Source organism: Seriola lalandi, unplaced genomic scaffold, assembly GCF_002814215.2.
Source record: "Seriola lalandi dorsalis isolate HSWRI2012SDOR001 ecotype SW California unplaced genomic scaffold, Sedor1 jcf7180002054425, whole genome shotgun sequence".
In the NCBI taxonomy this organism is placed as follows: domain Eukaryota; kingdom Metazoa; phylum Chordata; class Actinopteri; order Carangiformes; family Carangidae; genus Seriola; species Seriola lalandi.
The window spans coordinates 72431-95123 of record NW_019524978.1 but is presented as its reverse complement, the minus strand read 5'-3'; the positions used below and the strand labels follow the sequence as shown (position 1 = coordinate 95123).

Genomic DNA, 22693 nt, shown 5'->3' with positions numbered 1-22693 from the left:
AGCCTTGCCGGTGATGGGCCTCCCCTCAGCCGCTGATTGGACAGCGGGACAGCAGGCTGGTAGTATGATGTGATGTCAGTGGAAAGGTGAGCGTCTCATCTATTTGACAGAGCAGAGGCTGGGTGAGAGGGGCACCCGGAGCAGAGATGGGTCATGTTTGACAGGATAAATCACTCTGAGGTGTAAACCAGGACCATCGTTTTGGCTGCAGGTCAAATATCGTAGCCTAAGCAGAGATTGAAAGCTGTTACCATAGCAACAGAAGTGGGGATACTAAAAACAAATCTTACTAATTATACAAAACACATCACAAAAATACACATTTTAGCAATAAATATTGTGCTTCCAAATAGACAGTCTCTACTTGTATCAGAAGAAACAGGGAAATAATGGCACGTTCACGTTTATATTCTGAACAATACATCTGAATCACACAGGCGATATTCATGGTACCCAGAAAAAGAGGCAGAGTGACAGCTCTTACCAGTGCCCAGTGGTAAAATAAAGCTTTTGTTTGGAAAAGTCAACAGACTGTGTCAAATGTCTTTGGATATGAACAGCCAACTTCAAATACTGGAAATAGTTGTCATGTAAAGATTATTTATCAGGTCCCACAACACAAACAACGTCTGTCAGATTAATCACATATGACAGATGGAGAAGCTGTGGTGAAAAGAATGTAACCCAACCACATTTTATTTTTCTTCCCAGAGCTAAAAACCTACTGGCAATCGCTTATAACTTTAATTATGAAAACATTTAGAACTAAACAAACAGTTAAACCAAAAACTTTTTTAGATAAATCACTTCACATAATTGTAGTAAGAGAAAACTATCTACCACATATAGAATAATAAGAATTGCAGCTAGGAAACAACTAATGATAGGAAGTACCCCACCTTCATTTCAGTGGGTGGAAAGAACAACCTACAGAACTACAAATCAACATGAAGTAAATGATTTGATTATGGGGCCACACTTATTACATAATACTGATGAGTATATTAGACTTGGACAGAAATAGGAATGCCATAATAGACAGCTCAACCTTGAGAGGTAGGAAATGTAATGGAATAATTTTGTTCATAAATAATTATTTGTTTTTTATCCATTAAAAATAATGTATTTTCAAATTAAGTTAAAGTTTAAGTAAGTTCACATAAAAAGGTTTTCTTTTTTGTGGGTTTTCGTTAAAGCAAAAATGTGACAAAATATTATAAAATTGCAGATATGATGTAATATCAGTATTACACATTTTGTTCTCATGCAATAAAGTATGAAAGACAATTAAAAAAACATGTTTCTGACTCTTGATGTGATTCAATTGTCTAGATTTAAATTGAGATACAACACATGACAAGTTTATTGTGAATTTCTTTATTACATAGTTATGCTTCCTCATCAGTCATCAGCTAAGATGAATACAACATTGTTAGATCAAACCAGGTGACATTTGTATAGCACTAGTGATACACAATGACACGCATACAATATTTAAAACATGTTAATGACTGAGTGAATTAGTCCAATACTCAGTCTGTATGATACTGAAACATTTCAGCTCTGCTCACAGTGTTCACATCTGGAATTACACTTTCTTGTTTAGTGAAACAACTGCAGTTATGCGGTGCAGTAATTATTTATCCCACTGGGATTAATAAAGTGCTCTACATGTGTAGCAGTGTGTTGGATCTGCTCACCAGTGTTTCATCACCAGCACCAAAGTAGAACAGCTTCTATTTAATGTCAACAGCCTCCATCTACAGACACAGGGAGGTAACATTTTTATTATATGTAGTGATTAAAGATGGATTCATACTTTTCTTGCTTCCCTGATGTGACTTTGGGTTCACCGTTCTCCCTGATGAAGGCCTGAAATAATAAACAGAATTTTTTAATTTGGGATCATCCTCTTTTCATCCTCATTTAATCAGTAGCTCAACAAGCAAATCCCACTGAGGAGCTCAAGTGGAGTCTTACCTCCATTTCCTCTAAGGAGGCAGAACCATCCTCCACTTTCCGTCCAAGACCATGACTGAAGCTTGAGTATCGCTCCTGTTAAAATCAGACATAACCAGTTACACATAAAACAGAACGTACCATGTTTCCTAATCATATTTTTCATGAAGATTATGATTTACTCTCTTGCTGCACATACATACACATACACATAGACGTACCTTCACCATACCGGTGATAATCCCGTCCTCAATGATGCGTACAGCATTCCTCAGTCCTCTTGCGAAGGCGTCCATGGCTCCGATGTGAGCTATGAACAGGTCTTCCAGGTCTGTGGACTCTCTGCGCACCTTAGCATCAAAGTTCAGGCCTCCAGGCTGCAGACCACCCTGTTCAACGACGGTCTGGAAAAGATGAGGCACTGAGGGATAACTGATCTTGAACAGTTGATGCAGTACTACTGGAGCGAGCCAAAGCATTTATTCCAAAAGTCTAACATATATTTACAAAAGATGCTAATCTGTGTTATCATTTTTAAACCAGGGAGTAGTGTAATATACGATTATACGAAGATTAAAACTGCACCAATCAGTAATTTTTATTTACAGTGGATCAAATGATAAAGTGTAATGTGAAAGGAGTCGCATATAAAAACAAACAGAGGATTATCATCAATTCTGCATTTCCCCTCAGAGTTTTTTAGCCTCTTTAGCTCATTTTTGTTTGTTTATGTTTTTTGTTTTTTTTTCTGGGTTTTTCTGCTCCTCTTATTAATCTTGTTTACTGAGCAGCTGTTTTCAATGAAATAAGCTCAGATAAATCTGCTGTAATCTCCCCAGACAGACAAAGTTATGGTTGGTGAACATAGTGGAGCATTTAGCTGCTAATAAGTCATATATTTATCTTAAGAGCTGGTGGAGACCAAAGCAGAAAGAGTGAATTTTGGACTGAATCTAACTGTAGCCAGAGACACGACTTCAAAGAAATGCTAAATAGAGAACTGTTATAAAAGAAAATTTTATACTGCTTTAACCAAATGTTTCGTCTAACCAATCAATTACAAATGTTAGCAAAAGCTAATTTTTTTTTTTTATCTTTATCTAAAAGTCTTTGGACAAAGTCACCTTCAGGCACATCCATCTTCAGCAATAAATTCCTGTTCCAAATCAAAGCTCACCTTCATGACCAAGGTGGTGTTCCTGATGTCCATGGGGAACTGATCTGTGTCCCACCCCAGGTCAGGAGAGCCGGTGTTCGAGTCGACCGAGCCCAGCATGCCAAACCTGTCCACCAGCAGGCGAGGATGACACGGAACATTTAGCATATGTCAAGGTAAAGCTGTCATGGTGATACAGATGCTGATTGACATTAAGTTAAAATTCTGTCAGCAGGTAAGGTGTCTCACGCAGAGGCCATGACAATATCATGTTCGTAGGAGTGTCCTGCCAGGGTGGTGTGGTTGGGCTCAATGTTCAACTTGAAGTGACTCTCCAGGCCATAATGCTTAAGGAATCCTATAACACTCATAGCATCTGTTAAAGGAAACAATGAAGTATAAAACTGTGAAACAGTGAGATCAAATAGCAGATCTGCTTTGTTTAAATTTGTGTTTAAGGGTCCTCACCATAATCATACTGGTGTTTGCAGGGCTCCTTAGGCTTTGGCTCAATCAGAAACTGGCACTTTAACCCAATTTTCTCTTTGTACTCTGATGACAAATATACACATATGAAACTGAGACTGTTACTCATAACACCAGACTGACCGAAACCCAGATTCATAATTCATTCCACTTACCAACAGCCATTTTGAAGAAGCTGGCCATGTGCTTCAGCTCAGCAGCAACATCTGTATTATGGATGGAAAGAAAACCTTCTCTTCCTCCCCAAAACACTGAGAAGACAAATGATTGATTGATTGATTGATTGATTGATTACAGTGAGGACACATATTGATATTTTACATCTAGACAAAATAACACCATCAAGTCCCTCATACCAAAATTTTCAGCACCCAGCTTCTTTGCAATATCCAGTCCCTTCTTGACCTGAGCACCAGCGTAGGCCAGAACATGACAGTCGGGGTTGGTGGCTGCACCATTCATGTACCTGTGACATAAAGTTTACACATGAAATGTCCGTATAATGACGCTAAAACACAGCACAGAGGAAGAAAGACAGAAGAAGGTTTCCTAAAGATCCGTGTAAAATATCCACCTCGGGTGGGCAAAGAGGTTGCAGGTGACCCAGAGCACCTTGACTCCGGTCCGGCTCTGCAGCTGGAGCGCCAGGTCTGTTATTTCATCCAGATTCATGTTGGACTCCTGCAGTGTGGAGCCCTCAGGGGCCATGTCTCTGTGGGAAACAGTGGACAGCTTTGGGCTTCGTACAGAACAATGTCTAATCAAACCTGTCTTCATTAGATTTTGTTGCTTTTAACTACTTTTAAATGCAGATCCATCAACACGTAGTACAAGAGAGGTGGAGGAAGCAGGGTTTAACAATCAAGGTTTTATGCCCTAAAATAGATTTTTATTCCAGTATTACACTAATAAAACAGCCTCCTGGCACTAGGGGGATTATTTATCTGATTTAAACCATCAAGAATATGTAGTTTGATTACTCAAGACAATTATTTTCTACACTACTCTCCTAAAATTAGACAGTAGACCTACAGAAATAAATGACCTGTGATGAAAGAAAAAACAAAACTTCTGCTCAGTTACCTGTCGTGAAATGTGTAATATTTAACCTGTGAAAACAAGTAGAGGTCACAAAGGAAATAAATACATTAATGTTCATTCTGCATTGATTGGCTATGTGTAAAAGTAACTTATAATTATTAAAATCAGGTGAACTCCCTCACGCCAAGCTTGGTGAAAAACTCAAAAGCAGCACAGAGTCGCCTCTTGGCTGATTCCATGGGAGTCCCTTCATTCCAGGGCCGGTGGAGTGTCTGAAACCCAAAAGGATCAGCACCTAAGAAAAATGATAATTATAATAATAAAAAATAAAGAAATAACATCTGGCAACCTCACGTTAAACAAATGATTATATCTGTTTAAAATAAGGTATAAAGACAGATTATAAAGATCTTTTAAAGGCTCAGAGAACAGTTGCAAGTGTTTATTGGAGCCTGTATTAAACAAAGCCTGAATATGAAAGTAACATTTGAGCCACTGCCACAGACTGTTTGATGACGGATCATTAATGTGAGAGGTGGGTCAGTTGTTACAGTACCAGTCCCACAGAAGGAGTGCCAGTAGCAGACTGAGAACCTCAGCCAGTCCTCCATCTTCCTCCCCATCAGCACCTGCACACAGGAACACTGAACTCTGACCAGCTTCCCTCACTCAGTACACGTGACAACACACTATCACCAGGGTTACAGTATATCCCCACACCATGCACATCATCCTAACTTTTGTGTGTGTGTGTGTGTGTGTGTGTGTGTGTGTGTGTGTGTGTGTGTGTGTGTGTGTGTGTGTGTGCGCGTACCTCCTCTGCATTGTAGTGTTTGAAACACATGACATCTCCCGGCCCGGTACTGGGAACATATGGGATCTTGGAAATGCCTGTGAAGCAGGTTATGCAATTTTTACTGAAACAAAAGCTTCACTAACATAAAGTGTGACATATGGATATGCAGTTATAGCGATTCAACATAAACATATGTCATTACAGGGGATAGGAGAGTGCAGAATATCACTGTAAAACTTTTGTTGACACACATTCAGGGTTGTAACTGTTTGTAAAACAGCAGTGGCTGCAGTGTCACCTGCTGTAACACACACGTGTGCGCAAACAGACCTAACTCATACTTTTGAATAACTTGGCCTTCACTGTTCCCCGCTCTCTGCTCAAACAGGACATTTAACGTCCACAACACACACATACACACTCACTCACACACACACACACACACACACGCAGCAGAAAGTGAACGCAGCAGTTTTGAGCACTGAAATAACGTGATTTACCCGCAAAGAATTCTTCCTGAGCTGCCATTTCTGCAGAGCAACAACGTTCCTGTTGACAGGCTGCAAGTTTGTCCACGTCCTTCCTCCCAAAACAAAGAGTGCAGTTCCCTCTTCAGCCACAAGGTGTCACTAAATCCCTTCAGAACAGGACAGTGATACCGGTTATATACTGGTTCAGCTGGAACCGTTTCAGTTTGAGGTTTAGTGCAAACATTCACAGGGAAACTAAAGTTCAATCGGACTTATGACCATATGGCAATCACAGGTATAGGCTTAATATGTACGTCAGAGTAATGTATGTCTCTCACTTATAACCAATACAAGTCACATATATGCACATACACACACATATTTCAAAATACAGCAAAAATTATTTTTTTTATAACTTATCAATTAAGTTTTACTGATACACATATATAGCGTATATATTCTTCTTCTATAATAATACAGATTCCCTGTATAAGTGATGTGAATATAGGCTGGTGTTATATTTCATCACATATATTCTAATGTATATGGAGTATGGATATTCTTACTCATGTTAATTAGACACCCCATCATTTTGTGGATTTGAACTCCATTTATTATTGGGAGGAAACAATGCCACATACAGTTACATTAGATATCCCAAAATATTGAATTCTTGTTTGTGTATGTATTTAAATCTTGGCTTCATACTTTTGGTTAGGTAATGAAGTTGGTGATAATGGCAGTTCATTTCTTTTCAGTACTTTACATTTGATTTAAATACTCCAGCTTCTCTCTCTCTCTCTCTTTCTCTCTACTTTTGTGTAACATAAAACATATCAGACTAATTTAATTATATTTTAAAATATTTTGCAAAACAAACTTAAAATTATAAATGAGGTACATGGTTGTAATTCATGTTGTTTTTAATTTATATACCGATCTGTAATTAATAATGTATAGTCATATGGTCACACTAGTCACAAGTTATAAACAAATTAACTATATGTGAAAAAATAGATATTTGATCAAAATACATGTACAATATTATAATACTATAATGTTAATATATGGCTGTATACTGACTTATATTAAGAATGTGTTGTTGTTTGTTGTGCATGAGTCCATGTTAAAGAAAGAAAGAATAAGCTTAACCCAGCTCATGGCTTTCAGAATGAGTATTATGTGATAATAGATATACTTCACTTCCTTAAACCATTAAACCATTCTCCAAGTATTCAGTTACTTTTTTTCTTTTTCTTTTTTTTTTACATTTTTGCTCTTACTAACATTTGTACCCATTCATGCTGCTTTCATTTCCTTATAGTTGGGAGTTGAATCTTTATCCACAGCAGCACCTCAACATTATCCGCAGGGAAAACAACATATTTTCATTCCTGCTCTGTCAACTTCCAGTGTGCTTGTGGACTTTATGCAAAGACTAAAGTGAAGAAATGAGGCATGAAACGATAAATGTAACTGGCAAACACGACACCACAAAGTTCAATACAGTGTGTTTATTTCAATTACAATGGCGCTTTTATAAAATATCTGATGCAGAAACATCAACAGAAATGTAGAAATGATAAGAGGATACCATACAAACATAAACCATAAATACATATTAACACACTGTAGAAAAGTACACATTATCCTTTAGAGCCTTTGGTCTGGAACATACGCCAGGTGGAAACAACAAACATTCGCAGAAGAAAAGTTCTCTGTGCACCACTGAAGCCCTATCATATTTCATATCAGTATAGAATATACAGTGCACACATGATGCTGTTTGCCTTCTACCATTATGAAAGAATGTTTTGCTTTTTGTTTGAGGGATTTACAACCCTGTGGGATCCTGACGGTTGTCCATTTTCATAATGCTAAAATTTTTGCATAATATAAAGATAGAATGAAAGGCAAAGCAAAGACGACCAAGCACCAGGCACTGTAGAGTGAGGCACTTGAGCACCTAACACCTGTAGTTTGGCATCATGACATTTGGCACATGAGGGTGGCGTTGCACTTTTAACTGCATGTGTGTGTGCGTGTGTGTGTGTGTGAGAGAGAGAGAGAGAGAGAGATAGAGAGAGAGAGAGAGACGTCTCCAGGAAAACCCCCACCGCCTTCTCCTTACAAACCTGTTGTGCATCTGCCAACAACTACGTGAGCGAGTTACATTCATTCTCTTCGTATTTACACTTCCACCCTTCTCCTGACGAGGCGTCCAGTCTGTCGCGTCGGGGGGAAAAGTGCTCCATTGTTCGATAAGTTTATTCTTTTCCACCACTTGCACATGCGCTTGTTGGTTTCCTTGGGCTTTGTCGGTGTATCCTGGATTGGCCCAATGAGAGGGGGAGCTGCTATGATGTGGAGGAGTCTGGCTGGCTGAGGTCCCTCTTCCTTTTCTTCTTCTTCTTCTTGCCTCTGCAGGGCTTACAGACACAGCACAGGATGCAGGGCGAGGCCAGCAGGAGGAGCGGAGATGTCACCAGCACGATGATGCTGACCCCCACCAGGATTCCCACCACCTGATGGAGAACAATAACACGGTCTTTAAAGCAGCACCACTCAATACTTTCATATTAACAATGGATCAAATGACTGTAATTTGACAGAAGTCGCTGACAGGGGCAAACCCACAGAGAATTATCACCACAGTTTCCCCCAGCTCCACCGAGCCTTCTTAGCACCTTTCTATTTCCTGTTTTGGTTTTACAGCCTGCAGCTTTATTGCTTTGCTTCACTCTCTTCCACTTTTAACACCAATAAGTCATTACACTATTATACACTGTGATATATTAGTGTCATTACTGTAGACAAATAAATCCATTGCTGAGAAGAGGGACCTCAGCAGCCTCTACACTGCTCTCTACATTAGGTAAGATTCTACAACGTACAGTATATAACTCTGCAATCTTGAAGCTAAATTATACAATGATATTTTGAGTGCGCTTCCTACTTTGTGGCAACAATTCGGGGAAAGGCTCTTTCCTGTTTCACCATGTTGCACAAAGAACAGAGTTTCCCAAATTTTGTGTGAAAGAACTTGACTTGTGCAACCGACCCAATCCAACACCTGTGGGACGAACCGGAACGAGAGCCAAGACTTACTGCCCCAAATACAGCCGACCTCACTGGCTGACCACTGACTTTGGGCTGTTATAGGAGCAAAACAAAAGCCATGGTTCAGGTGTCCATATACTTTTGGCCACATAGTGTATACCAGCAGTCAGCATGATCATACAGCACATAATTTCAGATCTAAATCTAGACACAAATGCAGTATACAGTACACTGTGAATGTACAGTAGTGTGTGGAGGCAGCTCAGAAGGAATTTGTAACAAGCAGCTTGTAAAAATTAAAGGACCTGTTAGGCAAGGGTGTGACCAAGTCTCCCATGAGCTGTTTTCCAAGGAACAACTGTGCTGTTGTACTTTGACTCGCCAAGCACAGAGCAACGCAGGCACACCGAGACACAATAAGCAAACGTGATACCAATCATGTGATAACGCACCAGAACCGGGAAAAGTAGAAAGAAAGTAGGTTTGGCGGCCAATTGTAGTTATTTTGTTGAATGGGTGACGTCATTACAGAGCAGACACTTGAGATTAGTGTGGGGATTAGTTCAGCTTAATGTCTGATAAAGGATTATTTGGGCACACTGGTGGAAAAAAAAAAAAAAAAAACCACTAACAACGAGCTAAAACAGACTTTATAGGTCTTTAAAAGGAAATTCACCAATTCATGCAGCAGCTGATAAACAGAACAGAGCTAATGACTGTTTCCCAAGTCAGATAGTGAATGAGGGTTTAAATACAGTCTGTTTGAAGCTTTTATTTAAAAGTAAAACATCCATAATGGAGGTTTTACTGTCCTGCGTCAGTTCAGTTCTTCTATTGTCCTCACCAGCAAGTACTTCAGCAGTGACTAACTGAATTGACAGCCAAACAGTGCAGCTGGGCTGGCGTCCAATACTGGTGGTGTGATGGAACAGTTTTACTAAAATCAAACCCATGCACGGAACAACCTACCACTCATGGATGGGTGGTGCTGCAGGCTAATCCATGCAGACAATGACCGCGTCACCACAAACCCTGAAATCAAAACTGTATGTCTGCTGTGCTGTCTGCTGAGCGGCCTCACCTGTGTTCTGTTCCACATCACAGAGGCCCTGGAGTGTCCCAGCTTGTTTCTGCACGGTCCCTTATCATAATGCCGCAGGAATATATCACCCTGCATCGACAAAACACACATGCAGAGAGTGGAAATCAACAATCACAGAGCATCTTCAGGCACAAGCTGGAGATAGTGAAACATAGGGTGAGATGTTTTGAACTCATGAGCATAGTTTGAGTCTAAACAGGTGGCAAGGGAGTATAATAATGTTTCAACTGGGATCCAAAACCATGCATCACATCTGTGGGGCGGGTAGCAGCAAGACTCACATCCAGATTCTGCAGGCAGTACCAGCAGAAGGTGTGTTTGCAGCTCTTACACAGCATCTGTGCACAGCCCTGGTTCCTCTCTATGTAGATACCACACATAGGACACTGTTTGATGGGCATGTCAGAGTGGCTGTCGGAACGGGCCCTATGGATGGATGGAGAGAAAGACACAGGAGATATCAGGTATGCAGTTACTGGGGGGTCACGTTGTCGGAGTATGAAGCCATGAAGGCCTCAGGAGGCTCCAGGCAGAGTGTGAAGTCTTTATTTAGCAGCCGAGTGAAGGGTCAGCGCTCACTTTGAGCTGGGTTAATTATTTTGGGAGGCAAAGGTATGAAGGAAGTATTCTCTAAGTACAATTCAGAGCCAGAGTTACTACTGACAACCTTGAAGTCATGACTGAGGGTTTCAACAACCTGAGGAGTTTCCATTCTACAATTACAAAGAATTATACAACAGTTAGTTCCAACCAAGTAATTTGATTGGACGAGGGTCCTTACATGAGTCCTGATATAGAGTACAACCTTTAATCAGTGTTACATTAACGGTGGTTAGCTTTCTTAGATTGTAACAAACTTTGCAAAGATGAAAATATTTCCAGAAATAACATTTGAATTAAATGATGTCTGGTCGTCAGAAGAGGATGAAGGGAAGAAGCCTGGATGCTTCAGCGCACTCCTGAGGTAACGTGTAGACAAAGCAACAAGCTAGTGTGCAGGTCAGGAAAATGTTTGCATGTTGCTTAGCAACAGTCTAGTACCAGTACAGTTTGGAACTGTTTGTGTCGCCGTAACCAAATAAATCTTGAAATAAACAAACAACAAACAATCATAATCCGTTGTTGCTTGTTAGCTACTGTTATCTAGTATGGCGCCAGTAGAACTGTTGTACCTACGAGCGAATCACACTCATGCTAATATTCAGTACAACAGCACGACCTCAAGTGTGATGTTGCTTAAATTCCGGACGAAACATCATTAAACCCACATTAATCAATTGTGTTGGGCACCTGGCATCAGGAAACAAGCTGTGAACACGACTCTGACATATTATCACCTTCTAAGGCTGGTCAGGTCAACATCTTCATATCATCTCTGACCACCTAATTAATGTAAACCCAGTACTCACTCTACTTTTAGCTTTGTTTTGGTCTCCAACTCATGAGGGAACTATCTCGCTCTATAGATAGCATCTCTGCTAGTTGCTAACGTTACGTGCCTGCTTTCCCGCTGAAAACTGCTGCCTGATGATCACAAAACGAAAATGATGAGCTGAAAGTTGCTAAAATGTTACAATTGAATGTTAGAGCCGAAGGGAACTGCAGAGTCAGGCGATGATTCTCTGGCTGTTACTACACATGATATCTTTCACATTAGAGCAGCTTTAAATTTGAGTTTAGTTCATCTGAGTGTGACTCTTAGGAGATCTCTATATCGCTGCCCACATCTCCAAATGCATTTGGGATTAAGACGGATCTGGTGTGGTGCTCACTGAAGGCTGTTTCCCTGGATAGAAAAGCAACCAGGCCAATCGAAGTTTTAAAAGCAGAAATAGGAATAGCAACATACTCCCACGGCAAAGCCAGAAAGTAGCTTGAAAATGAAGAGAAGCATGAATGAGACCAACTAACCTATACAGATTGTTCCAAGTCAATACACAGAAATAAAAACCAACATATTTATGTGAAAAAATGTGAACTGCTCCTGGAAACTGCTACAGTAGCTACTGTGTCAGCTGAAAATAATGAGGGTGGAACGGAAATGTGATTTGCCACAGACCAATTAGGAAATAACAACCACTCTCAGACAGAAAATGGTGAGCAAGAACACAATGCCAAACTGAAATGACAAAGAAATGGCAGTTCTGTGTGATTATCAGGCTGGAAGGCTAGAGAAAGTAAAGCTCCTAAATGAACTGAATTAATAAATAAAATGTAAAAATCCTCTAAAATAATACATTTTTTATGGCTAGTCAAAAACCTCTCAGGGGGAGTTGCACTAGGGGACTTTGGACTCTTAAGCATAGGTAATTGTAAAATCCTGGCTGCGGGCCTGGTACAATAACATTATGTCTAATGACTAAAGTTTATATCATGTTCTAACCTAAACCTCTCTACCCACGTCTGCTCCATCCTCCACACTGCAGAGACCACGGCTTCACTACAGTGCATGGGCTCTGTCTGTACAGTGGACTAATTGGTTCATTGCACATCCTTCACATCCCTTTGGCATAGAGACAATGGATTCCAATACAACTCAGTGACTCTCCGATGACATCAGTCCGTCTGGCAGAAGAGCAGTAATGTAACTTTACAACAGGGACTACACAGAGGGCACTGCTGAGGAATACTAGGCTATAAATCCTGAAATAAAGTTTTTATTCAGCTCCCAGCCTTCACTGGGAGACGGGGAACTACACATCCCTTATATGATCCATTCAATGTAAATATCCTGCCACAATAGATAACATGGAAGGATGGCAGTTTCCTCATAAAATAAAAAAAAATGGAATTGAAAAGGTAATAAAAGGATAAATATATATCAGCTTTTAGAATTTAAATTGTTAATAAAAACCAATTAATGCCATCATGAGTGAATTACCAGTCTGTTTACTGCACTAACAAGTGTTTCTTTGTAGACACCCTCAGTCTGAACTCTCATCCTGCTTTCAGCACAGTATCTTTTCAAAGTGCAACTCAGACTGTGTGGCTGGAGGCAGTGGGCGGCTGACTAAACAGCGAGCTGACTGACCTGCTTTCATGAGAGGGAGAGGGTGACATCATGGGCTGGCGTTCGGGGCAGGTATGGCTGTCCTGCCAGGGCCCTCTGCACCCAGAGCAGAAGACGGTGTGACAGGTGAGGCAGGGCACAGCGGTGGGCTGGCCCTCGGTGCTTGGCTGGACTTTGCACACCGCCTGGCACTCAAGCACTGGGCACCAGGCTTTACTGGGGTCCAACTTCACTCCTGCAAAAAGCAGAGAGGGGATGTGAGTGCACATTTAAGAAGTAGGAGCAGAAGTATTACAGCTCTCTATACCCAGGTTATATTAGCTAATCTGATTTAGAGCAATCTCACAAAAAAATAGCTTGTCATGGTCCTGGATAGTTTGAAACAAAAAGAATAAGTTCTAAAACAATTAGTCAGTTACTCAATTATTCGATCAACAGAAAAAACACTGAACAAAAATTTGTCAAAATCACTTCTCAAACTAAAAAGCCTGACTGATTTGCTGGGTTTTTTTCTATTTCATATCATTTTAAGTATTTTTGGGTTTTGGACTGTAGACAAGAAAATCAAGCCCCTTTAACCAACCAGAATACTGGACAAAATAAAATCAAGTTAATCAAATCAAAAGTGATCAAATTTGATGATAAGATATTTCAGTCTTGACCAAAGTGGTGAACAGACCAACCACTAGAACTGACATTGCAATCCCTAGCTGACATGACTGAAAACATAAATGATACCTAAATCTCACAAATACATTGTTCTCACTTCCAGCTGGCTATCTAAGAAGTGTAAGCACAGGAGGAAGTGTGTCAAGTGTAAAATGCTCCCAAGAAATTCATCAAAAAATCATACACATCTGACATTTCACAACCAAAGCAAAACCTGGAGTTTTAATTTGCTGACTCAGATCCACTTCACCAGCTCATATTTTCATTGTGAATCATAAGGGAAGGGAAACACTGTTTCAAAACAGCCTGTATTTTGTACTGTATTTATACTTCCAATATTATATTATATTATGTCTTATGATTTATGGTCTGAGTAAACAATAACTATTATTGGCTTTACAGCATATTCTTACTGTGCAACTACAATAGAACAATTTACAAACTGAGGTTAGTTTGCCTTGTAGCAATATTAAAGGCAAACTAACCTCAGTTTGCAATTTGTAAATGTCAACAGAAACGTATTTCAACAGATACTTTTTTGTGCTCCATGCCTCCAACACAGGACCATGAGGAAATTTGCCTTCACAAACATATCCACAATACAAGTGCAATCAGTTACACACAAGTCATACAATTTATTTGCAATCAAAAGTACTTCAAATTTAGCAGAATAGTTAGTCTCTTCAAACATTTGTTATTGAATTTCCTGAAGGTATTAAAGCCACAGTTTCAGTGACCTTCTGGATAATACCGGAGGTCCCACAGTATCTCAGGCATGTGAAGCTCTGTACTCTGTGGGGCTGCTTAGTCTAATGCCCCCAGCTGAAGTGTGACCTGAAATAGCCCCACTCCCTGTCACCAGTCATCAGCATGCTAATACACCAATACCTACCCCTCTCAAACTTCAGACGCTGATACAGCTCCACCTGATCAGCTGCAGCCAGGCTGGCTATCTGCAATCACAGAGCACAGAAAAAGGCTTTAGTCATCGATTGTTCAGTTTGAGCTCTGACAATTAATTTCGTGTGTACGCACTGACACAGAGATCACATGAGGTTAAAAATAACATTTTTGGATTTTCATACAGCTTCATTGCAGGTTTCCTGCATCTGTAAACCCTTATGGATAAATGCAAAAACATGGTAGTCAAGATTAAAAGGGGACTGTTTTGTGTACTTGCAATACTTCAAAGATCATCTAGGATCAACTGGTCACCTAGCAACTGCAAATTGCTGCATTACTAAGTCACGTCAGAGAAAAAAAGGAGTTGACTGCAACATTGCAAGTTTTAAAGGCCAGTAAGACTGACAAAATTCTTTGTTTCTCACTCCAATGTTTTAAGATTAAAGTAAGTATTAAAACTGCTTGTAGTGTATGTTATTTTCCCTAAGCAATGCTTTATGTAGGTCTAACACATGCTTAATTTCACAACTGCACAACACAGGAAATTTCTACAGTCAAATGAGCACTGAGGCTTTTCTAACAGTAAGAGTCTTAATACAGAATTTCCATTCGTTTGTGAATCAGCAGTTCAGGTACTGTGTAGAAGCTACGGTGTCCAACAGCTCATAGTTTCACTTTCTGTCTGACTGCTCACATTACCACGTCACTCTTCATTCTCAAAAACAAAGAGAAATTCCTCAGAAACGTTGTTAAGGCTGGCTACACAGGATTTTCACAAAACTTCATCTTTGCTCATTCAGCCCACACAATTTTAAAAACACAAGGCTGAAAATCCAAGTTCATGATTTGGCTTGCAGAACTCTGGTCTGGAAAAAAACTGGTTGAGCCAGCAACTAAGAAACTTAAGAAATATTCCTGTAGGTTTCCAATGAACGAAGCCCGAAAATGTTTGCCTCAAACAGGTTTTTTACAGCTTTTACAGCGTCTAAAGACTCCTTGCTTGTTTTGGTTTCACTCATGACCTACATATCACCGGTTTTAAACAGGACATACCTCAGAGTCCAGTAGCACGCCAGACTTTTGGCAGGCCATATCTGGGCAGGTGATGGGTGCCCCCCCACCCTCCATGATGGCCAGCTGAACATACTGCTGCAAACACTGGAGAGGGAGGAACAACACAGATACTGAATGGAACCAGTAGTACTGTAATAGATCACAAATGTCATGCCCTTGCAAAAAGCAATATATCTAACAATATATCATAATCATACATTTTATTTTAACCATCCAGTCTGAACCAGAGAATCTGCTAATGACAGATGTAGTGAAATGCAAAGAAAACAAAGAGAAAATGAGCAAACAGGCCAAACTAACACATAAACGCGAGTTCCTCCTCAGCAATCACACGTCAAAAGTCATATGTTACCTCAGCCAAGAAATATGAAAGACTAAGAGGAACTATGTAAACGTTGCGCAAGGGCAGACAGTTTAGAGGAACAGAAAATAAGAACATTTAAATGTCACTTTTCTGTGGAAGGTGAAAAATAAATCTATCGCAGAAGTCTGCTAAATACAAACTTGTGCTTATCATGTGCTTTCTTATGAAACATGATGTGCTGTTCATCCAAAAACTGAACTGGATTTTTTTTTTTAAAACACACGAACAATAGCCTGTGGTCACGAACTAGACTGAGGGAGATATTTCAGGTTTATACAATGCAGTCCAACTGATAAGCAGGCTTTACAGTATCCAGTTCCCTCCTTCTTCCCCTATGACACTGTGTATGTGTGTGTGTTTTATCTGTGTGACCTTGTGCATGCAACACTGACAACTTAGCTAGCATGGACAGAGTTTAACACCTGCCACTATCTGACAACCTTTCTGTGTCAGGGCATAACACCGGCACATATTACTGTGTAGTAGCAGACCTCTATAATTCTGTAATAAATAATCATACAAATCATAGTCTTAAAAAGGTTCTCTCATAGTTGAAAACACTTCGAGGAGATATTTGAGAGTTCCAAAAAGTTGGTAAAGAAAAATTTCAACAGCTTGGATAAATCATAAACAATTTCCAAGAGCAATTCAAAGAAAACAAATATAAGAGAAAGTCAGTCCTGTGCTGAAACGACTTCATTTCACTTCAACATGCAAGATTTGGCAATAAAAGGATCTATTTTTAGATCCTGAAGCAGGAAGTGGTGCCGCAATAAAGAGGAGCATCCCATTCCAACTAATTTAAACGCTGGAGATTTGCCTAAATTACCCAAAAAAAAAAAGTCTGATCTTGGATCTTTTGTGAAATCTTCACCGCCCACAGAGAGTGACTAAAAACATGAGCAATATAAGCGGAGGATAAAGGCTTCTTTCTCTAAATATAGCCTGAAGGATTCCCACTGTAACAAAGGTTAACAAGTTTTATTTCCATTGCAGCTAGTGTGTCCTTCACAGTTTAAGCAAACACTTAAATATTAGTATTATCTACTGTAAATGTCTTCAATGAACTGGACACGTCTCTACTCACTGCTGTGCAGAAGTTGCAGTTGCAGCTTTGCAGTTCCCTGGTGGCTGCAGATGGCTGCTCACTGAGGCACAGCTTGCAAAAGACCTCGGGCCCCGGCTGGGAGTCAGCGCCGGCCTCAGGGGTCCCGGGTGCCGAGTCCCTGGCTTCCTGGCTCAGGGAAGGACTCCTGCTGGCCATGAAGGGGCGAGGCAGGCGGGCAGGGAAGTACGGAGGAATCAGGCTGCTCCTAGCCCTTCTGCTAGGGACGGAGAGGAGCTACAGCCTCCATATTCCTGAAAGCAGAAACAGCACATATCTGTTTGTTTCTTCCGCATAGGTGTAACACTTTGCTTCTCCTTTGTTACACTTTACATAACTTCTGACAGCACCGCACCTTGTTTCTGGAACCTGTCATTCATTCTGGTAACTGGTATAACCACAGTGATGACTTCACTTGTTCCTGAAGCAATACATTTCCTTTGTCTTATTGCCTGAGAGACGAATAAGTCATTGTTTAAAGCTGCATGGTGCATGAAGCAAAACATAATTATGTGTAATTCCTGCAGTAATAGTGATTACTCATCATATCTGTTGTTACTAAATATATTAAGGCCAAAGTCCAAGGTTTGTGTTTACTGTGTCTACAGTTATTGACAAGCTCCTCGATCATTCTGACAGGAAGAATTGATCGTCGATCACTTTTAGAAACATGGTAAATACAGACTGATGGAGCTACAGTATTGTTCAGCTAGTAATGTCAAAAATACAGGGGGAGAAGGATGGAAAAGAGGGAAATTAACTATAAAATGAATAGCTTAAAAACCTTTTGGCTAAAATTAACTGATTAATGACAGGAAACAGAGATTAACCATGATATCATGCTATAAGCTACATTTCTGAACATTTCAAAGTTTCTAATGTGCAGCTCTTGCAGAGAAATGACACAAAACTAAAGGAAAGGAAAATTTGTAAAATATGTGTTTTAATGTGAAATTACTCATTTAACAGGACTAAGAATCATCCTGTGAGACAGCAGACAGCAGTGCTTTGAGATAAACGTCGGTAACATGCTCACAATAATGCTAATGTTTACCATGTTCACCGTCTTAGCTTAGTGTGTTAGCATGCTATCATTTGCCACATACACTAAACACTACAGGGGAGTGATGTTAGCGAGTAATTAAACGAGTAGTTTTGCAGGTATTTGGTCATAAACCAAAGTACTGGAAAAACATAAATTTTGACCAGATATGAGTTTGAGTATTTGATGTAAAGCAGATATAATGTTTACCATCCTAGTTTATTGTGTTAGCATGCTTACATTGGTAGACGTTAACAGGGCAAGATGGAAAGTCAAAGGATCACCAAAGTTATTACAATTCACCCTGAGGGGAACATACTGTGCACAAATTTCATGGCAATCCATTCAGTTTGTTGAGAATTTTTCTAAAAATCATGATGTCAACCCTCATGTTGGTGCAAGGGCAAAGGTCAGGAGATCACCAGTCTTTGGGATTCGTCCTCTTGGGAACAAGAAAATAGACACAAACTCTTGTGCCAATCTTGTGCCAATAGTTCAGATATATCAGTCTGGATCAAAGTGGTGGACCAACCAACCAACAGACTGACATTGCCATCCATGTTGCTAGAGTGATTAAAAGAATACTAAAATGGTGTATTACACAAAAACAGTTTAATTACATCATCAAGCATAAATTAAATCTGTTACTTCCACCTTTAGTTATCAGACATTTGTACTAGTTACATATTTTGGGACAGCGGAACCAGAGGTGGGTGGATAATAAAGGCCTAATCTGGTGTTTAAGGGAACTTAAGTCACCAAACCTAAAAAATCATCCCTTTGGTTGATTTGGCTTCCCAATCCCAAAAAGCATGAGAAATAATAACCCCATAATCTGGGATTTGTGATTAATCCTGTAGATAACAGCGGTTAGACACAGAACAGGGTCACACAGGAAACAGTGGCGTTAAAAACACACTCTGCAGCCTAAGCGGCTGTTGAAATCACATATTATCCCACACACAATGTTCTCTATTTCAGCAGGCTGTTAAAGCTGGCAGGAAACTTCGGAGCAGTTCAGTCGATACAGCCACCGCCACCACCAGTGTCCTAAATTTTTCAGTGAGTGCTCTTTTATTGTGTACTATTGATCCCTGATGGCATACATGCAGATCAGTGATGGTGGAGCTCATGGAGCACGTTGGTATTTCTGCACTGTCATGGGGTATCCTGCACCGCTTTCAGACAGGCGCGCCGAGCGGGCAGCAGCACGTCATCCCACAATGCTGTCAGCCTGTTCTGTCCTGCACAACCACTTCCACGGTCTCACAGGGGGAAAATAACAGGTTTCTTGTCAGCTAGCTTTGCTGTGTGGAAACTCCTATGTGTTTAATAGCAGGGTGAAGCCTGTCATTACAGAACAACTTTAAAGTTTGGAGGAACTTGAGATTACCTGGGTAGCCATCTTTCAATAGATGAGACTGATAGAAGTGAGCTGAATGTGTCATCCAACTTTGATATGACAGATATTAAGCAGCTTAATTGATCATTTATGATTATTTTATTCTAATGACACATAATGATCAGAATTAATACTTAACCGAATGTTTGCACGTGGCACTACATTTAAATATATCAAATGTCAGTAAAATGCTGACAAACAAAATCTTAAATGGAAAGACCTCACTATCAGTGCTGGCCTTGAAAAGCCCATCCTGACTGCAGTCCTTCTACTGAGAAGCAATCAAACAGAGAATAAGAGCCTGCATTCAAACTTGAATCTTCACTGTTAGAGCAATTCATTAATCAAAACGCCCTTGTGTGCAAACAGTTCCTTTTAGGTGTGGAGCTGACCATTCAGTGATTAGCAGTCCTCACGAATCAAGACTTAGATGGCATTCCTGCCATGGGTTTGATGGGGGATCAAAGCATCATTGTTGGCCAGAGAGGCAGAGATGGAAAACCAGATCTGCCTGGTGAAAAGCTGCTGCTGCCTCTACACAGACTGCCACTGTGCTGGAGAGGAGGCAGCTGGGCAGTGGGCTCAGGGAGTGTGTAGCAGCATTTATATGGCATCATTCACACAGCTGCAATCACGCTCAGGTCTGTGTCTCTGTACATTTCTGGCCCAATAACCTGTGTGCTTTTGGGAGTGAGTCTAAAACAAGAGCAGATAAAGCTGCACTTGTATGAAGAAAATAAATAGTTTGGAAAATGCAAACCTTCATTTAGTGTATAGCAGTTTTAATAGAATAACTGTGGAGGATACTGAATTGGACAGATGTGATTTAAAGGTATTATCCCCAATTCCTAAAAGGACAGTAGTTTGCTTTAAGTGCATATTTTTGGTACCTGAAGTACCTTCATGTTAGCATGACAAGGTACAGTGTAATATCTAATGTATTACAGTGCATTCAACCAGACCACACATGAAACCTGACGCATCCCTCTCAAGGTTGCATACTCCCATAGGTCAAAACTCAAATACTGACGCATTTATTACACTATATCGCAAACGGCCTCGGTAAAGGATGGTCCACGAGCTGCAGACAAAAGCCATATGAGCAGAGCAGAGAGAGGGGGGGACCTACCTTTCTTGTGGACCACTGGGTGTAGGAGCTGCCCAAGTCCAGATCCACAGCTGCAGTGCTCCTATTACTGTGGCACAGACACATGTGTTGATACAGTCTGCTGTTACAGTAACCTCTGCTGTCACTGCTGCCCGACTTCGCGTTTCTCACACCCACACCGGGCTTAAAGAGAAACTAAAAACATGTTGAGACGTCCTGCTCGCTGCTGTCTGCTCCGTGTGTGTGTGTGTGTGTATATATATGTGTGTGTGTGTGTGTGTGTGTGTGTGTGTGTCAGCTCTGCTCTTCTGTTTTGTTTCCATCCAGGAAGCTGTGCTGCTCTCCACAGATTTCCACTCTTGACTGCTCCTGCTGGTTATTTCACTGAACTCGTGCTGCTTTCAGGGGCAGTCGGAAAAATGGATGTCACACGTGTGGTAGATTGGCGCCCTCTGCGTTCAGTTCTGGTATAGTATTCTTACTTAACATCCTTTGTGATAGGATGATTAATCTTGATATAGAATTAGATATAATTAGTTAGTAACTCTATTATGCCAAATTGATACTTTTGGTTGGTTTGCATTTGGGGAAACAAAGCTATAAAAGTGAGGTTGATATTTTGTGGTTGCTGGACATTCAATTTAACACCTAACACTTACCTACCCAACACACCTAACACCTAACACATCCGTGGCTGGACTACACAAGGGATTATGTAAAGATTAGTTGTTAAATAGCTCTACCCACTACTCCCTGGGGTGACTGTACTGCTTGAACCACTGATAAAACTAACTTGCTAATTGAGCTTTTCTTAGTTGTTGTTGTGAGTTTTACCAACCTTGTGAAAGTTTATGTTTTTTTATAATAGCGGTTTAAAGTAAAAAGCTACATTTGCAAGCTAACATTCTAAGGTTAAGCAGGTACAATTTTCTTAGTTTAGCATTAGCATGCTAACATTAACTAAATACAACTGAAGGTAACGGGAATGTCCTACCAGTCTTACAGGTTTTTGGGCATAAATCTTGGTATTGGACAAATTTAAAATTTGAAATGATGATGGCACTAGAAAAAAAAAATGTAATGGTATCAAAGCTGCATTATTCTTCTTCCTTATTTATCCTGAGGGGGGAATGAATACATGTGAATCGTGGTGGTACAAGAAAAGTCAGAGGATCATCAAAGTCGGTACGATTCATCCTCTGGGCAGCATGAATATCTGGACAAAATGTCATGGGAATCCATCCAATAGTTGCTGAGATATTTCAGTCTGGACCAGTGCTGGACTGCTATTGCCGCCCCATAGTCGTGCTGCTAGCTCGGATAATATCTTTGGTGTGCTGGGTATAACCTTCAGTATTATATTTCAGTGTGTTTTAAGTGTTTTAAATTCAACCTGTTTAAATTTAACTTCTTTTGTCCATTATTTCAAAAGTAATTACTGGCTGATTTTAAAACAATATTTAGACTGTAATGGAAAGAAAAGTTAGGCTACATAAATTATATTTGCACAACTAACTAAATGAATAAAATAAGGAATGTTTAAGTTATTTAAAAAATCAAGTTGCCTAACCTTTTGGTTTATGGTCAATAAACAGCATGCACTGTATTAACTTTGAAACACAAATTTTTCATCTATGTATATATCAATAAAACAAAGTAATACCTACATTTACAAGGGACTGACAGTCAAGTTTCATATATAGCCTGGTAACTCTAAAGCTATTATTTTTGGAACTTTACTCATCATATTGACTTCCTGTTTACATAGTTGATTACACTACAGAAGTTTCATAAACAATCACAGCAACTGCATCATCAGTGACAACACTCTCCATTACACCACTGCAGAGATTACCATGTTTAATGCAGCACCTAAAATCTAAAGGTGACCTTATTTGAACATGAGTTAGAGAAACCTAAGAGACTGAATGTTGACTTATGTTCAG

The 22693-nt window shown here is 40.0% G+C and overlaps 2 protein-coding genes across 2 annotated transcripts; both read right to left on the bottom strand.

Annotated features, from left to right (window-relative positions):
- Positions 1–1361: 1361 nt before the first annotated feature.
- On the bottom strand, positions 1362–6043 carry LOC111658056 (uncharacterized). Its single transcript, XM_023410427.2, has 14 exons — positions 5939–6043; positions 5457–5533; positions 5199–5271; positions 4825–4937; positions 4685–4710; positions 4176–4313; positions 3958–4067; positions 3757–3852; positions 3584–3667; positions 3365–3491; positions 3137–3242; positions 2181–2363; positions 1981–2055; positions 1362–1872 (listed from the first exon to the last, which is right to left on the bottom strand). Exons 1-14 carry the CDS (start codon positions 5964–5966, stop codon positions 1789–1791), a joined length of 1320 nt encoding a protein of 439 aa, XP_023266195.1. The 5' UTR covers positions 5967–6043; the 3' UTR covers positions 1362–1788.
- A 1364-nt stretch (positions 6044–7407) lies between these two features.
- Positions 7408–21056, bottom strand: rnf144b (ring finger protein 144B). The gene is made up of 8 exons (XM_023410558.2): positions 20769–21056; positions 17178–17449; positions 15706–15810; positions 14642–14702; positions 13102–13315; positions 10352–10496; positions 10050–10139; positions 7408–8433 (listed from the first exon to the last, which is right to left on the bottom strand). Exons 2-8 carry the CDS (start codon positions 17352–17354, stop codon positions 8266–8268), a joined length of 960 nt encoding a protein of 319 aa, XP_023266326.1. The 5' UTR covers positions 17355–17449; positions 20769–21056; the 3' UTR covers positions 7408–8265.
- Positions 21057–22693: the final 1637 nt, after the last annotated feature.

Bases quoted from the DNA above. Each gene is read 5' to 3' on its own strand.
- LOC111658056 (XM_023410427.2), bottom strand. From the start codon at position 5,966: ATGGCAGCTCAGGAAGAATTCTTTGCGG. The intron at 5,534-5,938 runs GTAAATCACGTT...CCTGCTTCACAG, and splicing joins TCAGGAAGAATTCTTTGCGG to GCATTTCCAAGATCCCATAT. The intron at 4,068-4,175 runs GTGGATATTTTA...TTTATGTCACAG, and splicing joins AACCTCTTTGCCCACCCGAG to GTACATGAATGGTGCAGCCA.
- rnf144b (XM_023410558.2), bottom strand. From the start codon at position 17,354: ATGGCCAGCAGGAGTCCTTCCCTGAGCCAGGAAGCCAGGGACTCGGCA. The intron at 15,811-17,177 runs GTGAGTAGAGAC...CTCCCTCTCCAG, and splicing joins ACTGCAACTTCTGCACAGCA to TGTTTGCAGCAGTATGTTCA. The intron at 14,703-15,705 runs GTATGTCCTGTT...CTGTGATTGCAG, and splicing joins GCGTGCTACTGGACTCTGAG to ATAGCCAGCCTGGCTGCAGC.